The sequence below is a fragment of the Haemaphysalis longicornis genome, unplaced genomic scaffold, assembly GCF_048455015.1.
Source record: "Haemaphysalis longicornis isolate Haplotype H1 unplaced genomic scaffold, Haemaphysalis longicornis Haplotype H1 scaffold_1, whole genome shotgun sequence".
NCBI classification, from domain to species: domain Eukaryota; kingdom Metazoa; phylum Arthropoda; class Arachnida; order Ixodida; family Ixodidae; genus Haemaphysalis; species Haemaphysalis longicornis.
In genome coordinates, this window is record NW_027526203.1 from 275,214,673 (window position 1) to 275,227,907 (window position 13,235).

Below are 13,235 nucleotides of genomic sequence, written 5' to 3' on the forward strand. Positions count from 1 at the left end.
GGTCGCCCATTAATCCGAGCAAATTCTCGCCGTTCCTGTCGCAGGGCAGACTTACCTGGCATGCAGACGCAGCGGAAGCCCCCGCGCTCGTCCAGGCAAGTTCCCTCGTTCTGGCAGGGATTGGAGTCGCACTCGTTGATGTTGACTTCGCAGCGGGGCCCCGCGAAACCGCGAGTGCAGTTGCAGCGGAAGGAGCCGGGCGTGTTGACGCAGAGGCCCTGGTGTTCGCAGGGGAACCCCTGGGCACACTCGTCCACGTCCTCGGTGCAGTCGACGCCCTGGAAGCCGTTGGGACACGAGCAGAGGTACGTGCCGTCGATGGGGCTCGTGTCGCAGATGGCGCCTGCGTGGCACGGGTTGCTGGCGCACGCGTCGTCCAGGTGGCACAGCAGGCCCGTCTTGCCCGGCGCGCACTGGCAGTAGAAGGAGCCGACGCGGTCGTGGCACGTGGCGCCGTTGAAGCAGGCGGCCACTGCGCAGTCGTCGATGTTCTCCGAGCAGTCGGCCCCCGTCCAGCCATTGACGCAGATACACGAGTAGCCGCCCACCGTGTTGGTGCACGTGGCGCCGTTCTTGCACACGCTGGGACGGAAGGCGCACTCGTCCACGTCCTTGCTGCAGTAGGGCCCCGTGTACGTGGCCGGGCAGTGGCACGTGTACGAGTTGACGCCGTCCAGGCAGGTGGCCCCGTTCTGGCACAGGTTGCCCGGGCAGTCATCCACGTTCGTCTCGCAGTTCGTGCCCGTGAAGCCGGGAGGACAGGAGCACTGGTAGTTGAGCGAGTCGATGGGCCGGCACGTTCCACCGTTCAGGCAGGGGCTGGGCTCGCAAGGGATGTACTTGGACTCGCACCGTTGGCCCGTGTAGCCGGCTTCGCAGACGCAGCTGGAGAAAGGAAAGTAGGCGGCAACTGTAGCCATGCAACCTCTGTTCCCCCGACGCCTGCCCTGGCCTGGTCGCGGGTACCGTGGTTGACAGGTGGCTAACTAACCACTTTATACCCGCGGAACTTCGCGTGCCTGATTCAAGGGACAACCAACCGATTTTTGTGGAGCACATGCTCTCCCCAAACTAAAGGGCACTACTTGAAACACCTTGAACCAAAACGGTTTTCCTGATAGGGCCTTGGAACGTCTGAAAGCGGATTTTTAGATCTGCCAGCCTTGCGTATGCTGCCCAAAGGAATGCTGCAGCCATGACAGTGAACCGTGCGGCAACATACATTTAACTGAACGTGAGGTGAAATTACGTATTTGAAAACTTGACCCCAGCTAATACAATAAAATGCAGTCTTTCCTATTCCTTCGTGCAGTTTTCGAATCACGCGTTAAAACCAACGGAGTTGTTTGTATACGTACGATAGTGTCAGTTTTAGACACTACATGGCACCACCTTTCAGATTTCAGAAATTTTATCGCCAAATTAAATTATTTTCCAACAATTTAGTGAGCAATCTTAGCGGTTACCCCCTATGTAAAACGCTGGCTTTCATATCAGCTGAGGACATGGACTCGATTGTATGTACCTTTACAATCGGTTATATGTACCTTTAAAGCACTGCTTGTCGCACACGAACTGTGGCATGGCGCAGAGTCATGCCCACACACATTCCAATGCGTAGAAGTACATCCCGTGCTAATAAGCGCACGCTTCTGTGAATGAACGTTGACAGCCCAATCGGCTTTCGTGCGTGCAACATCAAGAAATCAGCAAGAGCGGAGCTTGGAGACCTGGACGAGGACTCCTGGAACGTATGACTCCCCTCGCAGTTCGCCGCTAAACAACGGCCCGGAACAAAGCTCAACAAGTCTTCAGTTGTTACAAGTCGCTTGAAGAGGAAGCCGTGGAATGTGCCGTACCTGAACGATCCCTGGGTGTTGAGGCAGGTTCCGTGGATGCACGGCCTCGCCTGGCACTCGTCCACGTCGACCCCACACGAAGGTCCGCTGTAGCCCGGCGCACAGATGCACGAGTACGAGTCCTTCTTGGATTGGCAGCTGCCGTAGTTCAGGCATGGCTGCGACGCGCAGTGGTCCACCTGGTCGCAGTACTTGCCTGCAACAACCACGTCCTCGTCAGTGCCCACCCAAGGTGGAGACGCTTGGAAGCGCCTCCTTGTGAATAGTCTTATATACCACCCCTCTTACCGCGCTAAAAAGCGACCGACAGTTGCACGTAAACGAATGGTCAGTGAATAAGTCCTCGAGGAATTTGGGCCTTATGATCAGAACTGAGTGTTTGTTATCCCGGCCAGTTGAGCCACCGCAGCAGCAACACTTGGTCGGCTCGAACATCCCGACTCACCCCGGAAGCCGTTGGTGCAGGCACAGGTGTAGTTGTGCAGCGTGAGGAGCTGGCAGGTGGCCCCGTTGTGGCAGGGCTGGGAGTCGCAGGCGTTGGGCACCTTGATCTCGCACATGGTGGCCGTGTAACCAACGGGGCAGGTGCACGAGAACTTGGGCCCGTTGGTCACGCTCATCTCGACATTGCACGTGCCGCCGTTCTGGCAGCGGAAGCCCGGGCCCGTGTGGCATGGGTTCGCGTGCTGGCAGTACTCGCCCACGTACAGCGGGGGGCAGCTGCGGGGACAGGGGCGGAAGCGCCGACGACATTAGGCGCTTGCAACGAGAGAAGACACCACTCGCGCTTCTTACGCTGAACATAACACCACGGCAAGGCTGTCCAGGGTGAGAACGCAGTACGCCAAAAGCACCCTGGCTGTTTGCATGCTTCGCTACAACCGTAACACGTTGTCTCGAGCAGCCATAGTCCCTGTAAGTAAACAGCACTCAGTCTTCGCTGCCACCTTCTCGGAGTGCCTGCCGAAGGTGGACCGCGTTGGGCGCTAGCCGTGGTTGCTGGCCTGTACTGCCGTTTATCACTGTGCACCAAAAGTAACCAAACAAGGCCTTTTAAGTTAAGCAGCGTTCGCTCAAGAAAAGAATGCTCCCTCCCGCATCCCCTGTCGATGCGGCCAAGCGCCAGTGCTAGCCTTACGGCGGCCCCTCGTGACGTCGGGAACGTGGGTTCAAATGAGAGGAGGGGGGGAGCGCTTTGCAACAACAGATGCTCTGGGCTCGCGATTCCGCCTCGCCCCCGTCTGTCGAGATGGCAGCGCCTGAACTATAACGCCAGCGTTCTTTTATGTGGCCGCTACTGGCCGTGTACGGCGGAGAATTTGCAAGCCCACAATGGGCCGGCGTCCTGGCTTTGGGGGGAACCCGGGAGGGCAAGCTGGGGGGAGAAAAGGTCCGCGGCGGGATTGGGCTGAATTCCGGGTCGCTGGTATTGTTGGATGGACGACCTCGCCCAAGCTCCGCCTCCCCCTTCCTTAGCGCGCTTGCTAGCAGGAAAGTGTCGTGAGGCAGATCCACACACACGCACAAATGTGCACGTGAAAACGTACGAATAAAAACAGCCGAATTTTTGGTCGAATTGGATTTATTTGTCATCCATTCTCTGTCTCGAAGGTTCACATCGCACAGGCACGCGTAAATTTGAGCGCACGCGAATATTTAGCAATGGCGCAAGCAGGATTTGTGCGTGCAGTGGAGGGACCCCCAGTCGGGCGTCTTAAAAAGAACAACAAAAGCGTATCTACGCCTTTCGTTATCGCAGTGAATCCAGACTCCATTTTTACAGCGAAGCTGTTCTCCTCTTGCTGGTCGAAAAATTTCGTGTCGTAAACAAAAAACCCAGACAGGACCGAGCAGTTATCGCCCAAGACGCCGAACGCATGCGCCAGGCTAATCAGGCGTGCAGCATAGAGCTCAGTACTCGTGCAAAGAAAAAAAAAACCACAAAACAAGCATCGGAACCGCATGATGGCCCCCCGTGTGTTCTTGAAAGGGGTGTTGACATCATGCGAGGGACAGCGCATGCGTCAGGCTAGGCCGGACCCATGACAAGCCCACCGAGACGACGAGGAACACTTCGTACCCTTCTCATCAGCATGTGTAGTGGTTTACAACAGCTTCGCTGGGCATCCACTTTCTCAGGGAGAGATAACTTTTTTTTTTTTTTGCATTCTCCGGCGGTGCAAGCGGCCACGATTCGCTTGAATCACGTGGAATAGAATTTCTGTGGGCGTTGATTGTGAGCAAAAAAAAAGAAAAAAAGGGCAGTGTCTTACGAGCACGCACACTCGTGGCTAGATGTTGTAAGTGGCAATGTTTGTAAATCTATTTACCGTGTAATATCAGCCAGCCTGATTTCTCCCTCCCCCCAGATCCTGGCATCCAGACGCAGGGCGTTTTCTTTGATTGGCTAAAGTAGCAGCCAAGTGAGGGCCGCGAGTAGCAAACCGGATGCGCGCGTGTCGCAAGAGTACGAAGGCTGACTAATATCAGCGACTCGCCTGGCTTCCAAGACGCCTGGTGGCACGATCCACTAGGCAGAAAGGCGGCGGTTTGTTTCGCTGACCGAGCGAGCGTTAAATGGGCGCTGGCGGGCTCGTCTTTCTCTATGGGCTCGTCCCGAGAAGACGCCCGGGAAGGAGGGGGGCAGAGCACGGTAGCAGCTCGCCGCAGGGGTCCCCGGTTGCCTAATCCGTCCGGGAATCCTCTGCCATGGACCCGAAATAAATGAATCTCCGCCAGGGGATTACAGCTGTCCAGGACGGGGCAGCCGGCATCGCAACGGACATGCCTCGGATCGCTTTCTCTGCGCGCAAGGGGCTCTTCGCTTTCTTCTGGCCCCGATCACCCGTCGCGTTTGAGTGGCTCTGCGCTTGTCCCCCTGAGATGCTGCCAATGACCAGTTTCGACCGCCAACGAACACATTCGGCGGCTCATGCCTGGACCAAACGTCGTCCGAAAAGGTGACACTGATGGGACGAACTTGGCACCTCAGCTGTTTTTGATGGCCACCTCTTGTTCGCTTCCGGTGAACACCAGTGAGTCGAACTTCGCGCCGTTTTTGGTGGCCCACTTGCACGCTTCCGTCGAAATTCGATTCCCTTCGATTACCAGCACAAGATCACTTTTACGGCCACCAGGCGCAGGCTTTAGAGCTAAGGTCCTGCCTAATCTAGGCTTAGCTTGATAGCTAAGGTCGTTCCCGCCGCGGCGGCCGCTTTTCTGGTGAGAGCGAAAAACGAAAACGCCCGTGCGTAGAGATTTCTTGGTCCTCAAGTAGTTTAAATCAATCTGTAGCCCTGTACTACGGCGCGCCTCAGCCCAGTGGTAGTTTCGGGGCGTGAAGCCCCCGAAATTTTACATTTTAAACATTCGCGCGCAATTACACCCCGGAATCAAGGCGGGTTTCCTAAACGAAGGCGACAGTGGGTAAACAACAAAAAGAGGAATGGAATGGGGGTGAGGCAGTGGCCGCAGAGTTCCAACGCGCCTTTAACGATGTGTCACTGCCGACCACTTCAGGCGCGGCGCGAAAATGGACACTTTCAACGGACAGCTGTTCAGAGAATAGGCTAAAAGGAAGACAATAACAAAAAAAGGGGGGGGGGGGGGAGAGGAAGACAGTACAGAAACAAGACCACCAGGCAGCTAAGCGTAGAGAATGTTCACCGGTGGCCTGAGTTTAGCCCTAATTTACCTCGACTTTTTTTTTTTTTTTTTTTTTTTTTTCACACGGGAGTTCTCACGCATCGTTTTCGGCTTGCAGTTCCATAGGAGTGCATGTCCTCCTACGGTGTACATCCGCAAGTTGCTGATTGGAGTGAAGTGCCACTGTGCAGGCGCTTATCATTCGACTCATTTCAGACCTCGGTTATTCTCTTTTCCGGCTTTCTAAAAGCTCATTTTTGAAAATAGTTGCCTCGGATATGAGCCAGTCTCAACTAGAGCCACTAAATAAGCTACGCTTCTTAACCGAAGACACTCACGCCGCGCAACAACTACACTAATGATGCCAAGTTCTCCGATAGTTTTTCTTCTGAACAATTTTACTCGAACCTCGAGAAATGCTTCACCGTACACATTAAAGAAAACGACCAAGAGCTCACCGTTAAAAAATATCCTTTGGTCGTTCCTTTGCCGATTGTCTTCTGGCCATTTAATGTTAACGAAGGTTCTACGTGCCCTCTTAATATTTTCAAGGTGAGCTAACGCAATTACGTCCGCAATCGGTCCCACATCCAACTACAGATATTTCCACTGAAAGGCTCGTCGTTCCCTCCAACTTGCGTAACGTTATTGCTATTGTAACTTAACGCTGCTGTCCTTTAAAATGTGTCAGGATATCACTTGCGCAGCCGAGGAACGTTACGCCCGTATACCTTCGTGAAGTAGGCTTCGATGTCTGAAACTACTCGCGCGTTGCCTGTGACGGATTCACGCAGCATTGATGTCAGGGTGATCGCGCGGAAACACCGCGTGAAATCGCGGCGCATTTGTCTGCAAGGCAGTAGAGCGCGAAACATGGAACTAGTGCTAGAGTGTGCTTGCATTGAAAGAAGGCAGACAGTGGCAGTGCACGGAACTGCTGTTTTTAGGCACTTCAAATACCTTGGGACTCCTCAGTACCCGCTCGTGAAAACGAATGGCGAACCCGAGAGTTGGGCTATTCCGCGCCTACAGCAGTCCCCGCGGTCTTCCGCTGCCTGATAGCGGACTATGCTGGACAGACCTGTGATTTCAAGCGCGTCCGAGTTCGGTCGACCATCCGCTGACTGCATACAGTTTGCAAACCCCCAGCTTATGACTGGTTGTGAATGAGACACAAGACTGCAGCCTATTCACGGAACAGGCTTCACGCAGGGGGAACGAGACGGTGCCCCCGCTCCAAGAACAGCACCGCGGTGGCCCCGAGGGCTGAGGAACCCGGCCGCCGCTCCTCGGGAAGCGCGCCCCCTACTCCCTTTTATCTCGCGGCCGTCCCAGGACGTAAAATGAGGACTCCTTTCTTTTCCGGAATGGCGTACTCAAGCGGGCAGACGAGCGCACACGCACCGACGGCTTCCGTCGCCCGAGGCTACGGGTTCCAAGGTCGTGGCGCCCAAATGGAACTGCCGAGGCTATCGGGCCGTCAAATTAGGGAGACGCCTTGGGCAGATTCTCCGAGCAGCGAATAAGGGGAGGCCGCCACGGCGACAAGTCTGCGGCTAATGGCCTCTTCCACGCCTCATGCGCACTGCACGTATACAGAGAAACAGATAGGACCGGCATGTTGGGCGACGAACGTTGCCCTCGCTCTTTAGTTTCACGCACGAAATAAAGTGAGGCACCTTAATTCGGCTATTAACTTTCCCTTTATCAAGGCCGCAGTTTTTGGAGCGGCTGCATAGAAGTTTTTAGCTACGCTCTAAATTTTTAGTTACGTACCGGCTTAATTGGTGCCAGATTTGAACTTCGCGAGCATTAGACGGTGTTGATATTGGCGTCTGACATGCTCTTCACAGCTGCAAGGTGTCGCAATCATTTTAACGCTCACGTGTGGCCGCATTTTTGAGGCTTGGCTGGCACGTATCGCCCTTACCTGGACACCGTGTACACTTCCTCCTCCTCTCACGGCACGGACATAAAAGGAGTCTTTTTTGTTCTTGTTATAATCCGCTCCCCTCAGGCTTAAAACATGATTAATTTTTAATTCGATGATTTGTGAACAAGTTGCAGGTGCCGGGCATTGTACGTAAAATGTAGTTCTGTATATCACATTACATATCACAAAAATATATTGTCGGTTTACATGAACATTCCTGCCTACACGATAATTCGCACGATTTATGTGTATGCCCTTGTTCGAACTCCCGCGCATAAATTAGTTGTTGCGCTCCGGCCGCTGTCTTTAATAAACGGCCGTATGGCCGCGCAAGCTCAATATTTCGAAACGACCAAGGACTGGCCTCGCAAGATGCGAGCAGGTTCTGTGCAGCCCTGATTATTAGTATCCGCGAAGGTTGCCGACAGTCCCATCCGATCGTTCGGCTGGCTTTGTCTGACGAGGTGACCCCGCTGGCATTCTCCAGTCGTCCGACCTTTGCAGACGTGTCAAGTCAGTGCTCCCACGCATCGGGAATAATTGCCCAGCATGGCTGGTGCCCAAGCGCGTGACGCACGGTCAGCTGTCGGTGCCCCCGTGACCCGTGCTCAGCGGCCGCCCATTCTCTCACGCGCGTCCTCGGCCGAGATGCGACTGTGCGCCCGGGCCACACAGCGAGGATCCCAGCCTTGAGGCCGAAGAGCAGGCCGGGCGTCCTTGCCGGCCGACCAGAATCGAACCTCTCCGTGATTTCTGACCCCACGAGATTCTGCGGTCGCCGAATACACTGCCTGGTTGGCCCCGAGTTTGCTCGCGTGGCGCCTGCAGTCTTCTGCCTGGCGCCTGCAGCCGGAGGCGGTGCCGATGGCCGTCGCGTACCGCAGAGCTGACTCTGGCGTCTTTGACCGGATTATGCCGGCTGCCGTGAACCGCACGAGGGGGCAGCCGGCGACGACGCGCCCGTTGAATAGCCATTGCGGCCAGCTCGGGCCCGGAGACCGGTTGCCGCGCCTCGGACGCCGGGATGCGCCCGTCGCACGCGTGCCCCACCCCATCAAGCGCTGCTGGGCCCACCAGGGCGCGGCCGAACACGCCCGGGTTTTCGGGGGAGCTGCTGGTCAATGCGCCCGGCGGTTCGGCTCGACACGCATCTATCTCGTTCCGACTCCCGTTGCCCCGCGCGGCCGACGACGACACATGTGCCGGGAATAACGCTCGACAAGCCCTGCTGCATGTGCAAACTGCGCGCTCTGCTCCGAACGCGTCCTCGGCCAGGGCGAGGTGAGTGTGGTGTACCGGTCGGACGGGTTCTTCGCCGCAGAAGAGGGGCGACGCCCACCCCGGCATGTTTGCTGCCCTGCCCGCCGAGGTCGACGAATCCATGCGGCCTGCCGACGCTCCTGCTTCGATTGCTTCCACGGCGGCGCCGTTTACTCCGGCCAAACCTGCACGCCGCTCAAGCCGGCCGGCCAGTCGCGCCCAGAAACGGCCGTCCCTTTTCATTTTGCTCATCCCTCTTTCGCCGCGGCGCGCTCCTGGCTGCAGCCGCCGCCTTGGCGGACGCTCATCTCGAGAGACGCGCGCATAATAAAGCCTGCGCAGCCCAGTCATCGGCCGCAAACGGAGAGCTCTGCGGCATCTGCGAGACGGAAGGACCGCTGTCGCTCCGCTCGCTCTTTTGTTTGTTCCGTTACTTGGCCGCCGCTCTCTTCTTCTGGCATCCCCATTACTGGCTGCTGTGCGGCGGCGGGGCCATGTTGCGTGCGCTGCGCTGTTGCAATCTCGCGGACGAACAGCACTACGCCGGCAATTTTTCAACGCCAATTCGGTGGCATGCGCGCCTTTTGCGCCATTCGTTTATTCCTGCCTCTCTCTCTCTCTCTCTCTCTCGGTTCACATTTTGAACAAAAATAAAACCACGTAGCACGACGTTATTTTCTTTGTCGCGCCCCACACGGCGCGACCCTAGTGCCGTCCGAACTTGATTTCGGCCGCAGCTGGATGGACTCAACCGCGGAATGACAACGGTAAAAAAAGAAAGAGGGAAAAAATGGAAGCCGGGACAAAAGAAGACAGTTTGTGCCGACTTCTCGACATGTACGTCGTTCAACTGGGGCGCCTGGACGCGTACCAGCCACAAACGATTTGTTGTTTGCGCTTGACGTCTTCGGGGCCGCGTGGGCTGAGCTGTGCTTCAGCTGTGGCGCGAACCGTCCCTTGCTTTTGTTCGCAGCGCGACAACCGAAGGAAAAGGTGGCCACTGACATTTCGGAGGCGACCTTCTGTGTGAAACAGCCGCGTTCGGCATCCCTCGCCGCACGCATACGTGACCAGACAGTTGACAGCGTCCAAGAAGGCAACGGGCAAAGCAAACAAGCCGTACTTTAAACAAAGCCGGAGGCATGAGAACGCGCCAGCACAACGGCCGAACGACTCTTCAAGAAACAACCCGGGAAGCGTGAGAAATGCTACGCCCTGGCGGCAAAATCGCGCAGCACGGCAGCCGTTCTTCCCGCGCGCTGTATTTGCTCCTGGCTTTTCGCTGGCACCGAGAAAGGGGCCGAAAAGAGGACATTTCCGAAGGCGTTAAGTGGCCCTCGAAGCAGTAGTCTCCCGAGCCACGGTGCGCATGCGACAACGGCGGCTCCGACAGGGGTGGGGGGACGGGACAAAAGCTCCGCGGCACAAATGACCCGGAGCCAAACAAAGAGCATCCACACACTTTCTGCAACACCGCCGATAAACTTCAAAAGCGGCAGCCGACGACAATTTTAAGCGAGAAACGACCCACGGGCGGGAAGCGACGAAAGACAATCAGGAGGGCGAGCAAGCGCTTTCTTTGTCTCGCAAACTCTCGCCCCGCATTTTTTTCTCCCGTGCGTGTGGAAAGTGGTCAGTGTTCGGGGGCGTGCGTGGGACGACAGTCGAAAGGCCATTCGAGAGCCGCGCATGGAGAGTGATTTCCCTGTGAGCTGGGCATGAAGTGCACTTGAAGGCTCCCTGCCGTATCCACATTGGTGCACTACTGCTTCCATGCCCACACGCACAGTCGCTTCTCAACTTTCCAGAGTTAACCCTTCCCTTACATCCTAGTCCTTAGCATTAGGGAGAAGTATGGAAAAGTTGAAGTGTGCCCTGCAGAAGGCTGCGCTGAACGGGCGGAGGTGGTGACGTGGAGTCGAGAGTGTCCGGTGGGGAGATCCGGAGGGCTTAAACAGAGTGATTCGCGCACTCTTCGGGAACAGGGGACACGAGCATACGGAAGAAACGCAGGATGAGCCCCCGAACCGAAGAAACATCCCTCAATCTATCACGCGGTAGCGGCCGTCCTGAGTGCACGGCCAGACCGCAATCGCTAACAAGGTAGTGGCCGTTCTCGAAACAAGCGTGCTACCCGCGCCCAGGCGCTGCAGAAAGCCGTCGGCGCCAGAAGCTACGCGGATAAATGTAGACTCGTGCTCCAGACAATGGGAGCACGTTGCGTGCACTAGCCGTTCACGAAGGGAACGTCATCCGAGCAGATCTCATCATATTATTAGCGCCTACCAACAACTGGCGCACAGTGTTGCCCACTCGGGGCAAAGCATGGCGCGGCCCCGATCAGGCCGTGTAATTGAGCAGCATCGCCATTTTCCGCCGATGCAGTCCACTGAGCAGCCGCGGCATCTCTGCCACGTTCAACCTCCGCTAACCGGCAGCCGTGCCAGCCAACGCGCGGGGAGGGTTTGCGGCCGTAGTAGGCAGCCTCCGCACAGCCCGATTTCTGCGGGCACTGCAGCATCGATGCACGCCCCCTCGTTGCCTTGGGCGATTTCGGCGTTGGAAACGCGCTAAAAGGTTACGCAAGGCTGCACGCTTCCCCAACAACTAGCGACTTCGTGAGGAACCAAACGGCGCGCCCCCTCCCAGCTATTTCTTCCGTTTCTTTTTGCGTGTTTGTTTTAATTACGCTCCGGCATGCAGATAGCGATAACATACATACCCTACGCTGTTTCGACTTTGCCTTTGACAAGCACCTTTTATGATGTCCCACGAGGACATGGAACACCTCGATAAAACCAGTGGGCCATGGACTCAGAAGTTTCCACGTTCTCTAACTTTCTTTCCAAAGCCTAAAATTTCGAACTTGTGCCCTGTTGACGCTTTTGTGGTAAATCATTTGATCGAGGATCTACCCACCATCCCGAGTTTGGGAAAGATTGGTACTTATTATTAGGACGGGTACCATTTCTTTTCAGGAGTCCTTGAGGCCACTGCGATCAAAATAGGTGTACAGTGGGGTCCACTGTTAAAGGGAAACGGCGAGCGCGTGGCCACTGCGCTCCGCGAAGCGCCGGCGCCGAGAAGTGGCGAGAATCGGAGACAGCCGGCACATGCGCACTGGCCGCATGAGGCGGGAGAAGCAGCTGTGTCGTCTGCTACGGCGCTTCGCCCGGCCGTTCACATCCTTCGAGTGCGAAATCCCTCAGCTTGAGCGACGCAGCGGAGCGCCGTAGCAGACGACAGAGCGGCTTCTGCCGCCTCGTGCGGTCAGCGCGGTCAGTGCGCATGTGCCGGCTGTCTCCGAATCTCGCCACTTCTCGGCGCCGGCGCTTCGCGGAGCGCAGTGGCCACGCGCTCGCCGTTTCCCTTTAACAGTGGACCCCACTGTACATAATCGACCTAGTTCACCGCTGAAACGACCTCGCGTGAGAGGCGACTGAAATGTGAAGGATACGGACGCCTTGGGCGCTCGTCAATAAATTCACCAAGTTCAGCTGTTCGGCGCTATTTGCATCGCACAGTCGACGACTTCGGTTCCATGCTTTCGCCGTGCTGGCGTGCGCGAAGCCTACCGGGGACAGCCCGTTCCCTGCCAAGCCTTCAGACTCGCATGAAGGAGACGCGCGAGTTCAAGAACACGGGAAGCCTCTCCGAGACACCGCGTACGCAGGCCATGAACATGCGCCCACCGCTGCGACGTCGACCTCGCTCGGAAACGCGGGCTAACAATAACGGCACGACGCCTTTGGCAGAAACACGCAAGCTCGACGGGGCTTTGGCGTTCGGCGCGTGAGTGGGTCGGTCGAGCAGCCGCCGTCGGGTGGGCCGCGCAAAGCGGCCGAGCTGGCAACGAGCAGAATTCGCGTCCATTCCGGCTCTCGGAAACCAGCAACGCCGCAGTGCCCTCACCAGGGCGGCGTCTCCGAGTGAGCATACACGAGGGGGTTTCGTCCATCACCTATTATACTGGCCCGCGGTATGCACATTCATTTGTAAATGCAGCAGCAGCTTCGGCGCTGTTTGCAAGACGGTCATAAGCGTGCGCTGAAAGTAATTCGGAAGCGCATCAACCGGGGACCGCGAACGTGGAACCGGCAATCTAGTGCAGCCCCGGGATGGAGCGCGATCGTTGGCGGGCGCCTCCGAAATGACCGCCGATGGGGGGAGCTCCGCCTCGGCGGTTCCGCAAACAAAGCTCCTTGCCAGGGCATCGCGGTTTCTTTTAGCCCCATTGTCCGGCCGCTCCTAGAAGCGCCTGTGGCCGCGGGGACGCATTAAGCCCGCCCGGGACCGCGCCTAACACGACGATCGAGCGTCCGAGACGGAGGACTTTAGAGTGGATCGTTCAAGCAGCGGACGGACCATTTGGCCCGTGTAACGGCCCGATTCGAACCGCGTCGACTGCTCATTGTTTCCCAGGCAGGGATGACCCCACGACTGCAAGCACACGCCTTCGGCTGTAGGAAATTCGGCAGTGGAAAGCACAAGTGCAACTCGCATGCAGGAAGGCGCGGCCGTTTGCTGCTCGATTTGCT

At 56.8% G+C, this 13,235-nt stretch overlaps 1 protein-coding gene across 1 annotated transcript in view; it reads right to left on the reverse strand.

Annotated features, from left to right (window-relative positions):
* Positions 1-13,235, reverse strand: part of N (neurogenic locus Notch protein) — a 79,558-nt gene that overhangs the window by 23,204 nt on the left and 43,119 nt on the right. The window contains exons 3-5 of the mRNA XM_077678217.1: positions 2,305-2,579; positions 1,860-2,055; positions 56-885 (exon numbers count right to left, since the gene is read on the reverse strand). Of these exons, the coding sequence (XP_077534343.1) occupies positions 56-885; positions 1,860-2,055; positions 2,305-2,579 (1,301 nt within the window). The remainder of the gene's footprint in view (positions 1-55; positions 886-1,859; positions 2,056-2,304; positions 2,580-13,235) is intronic.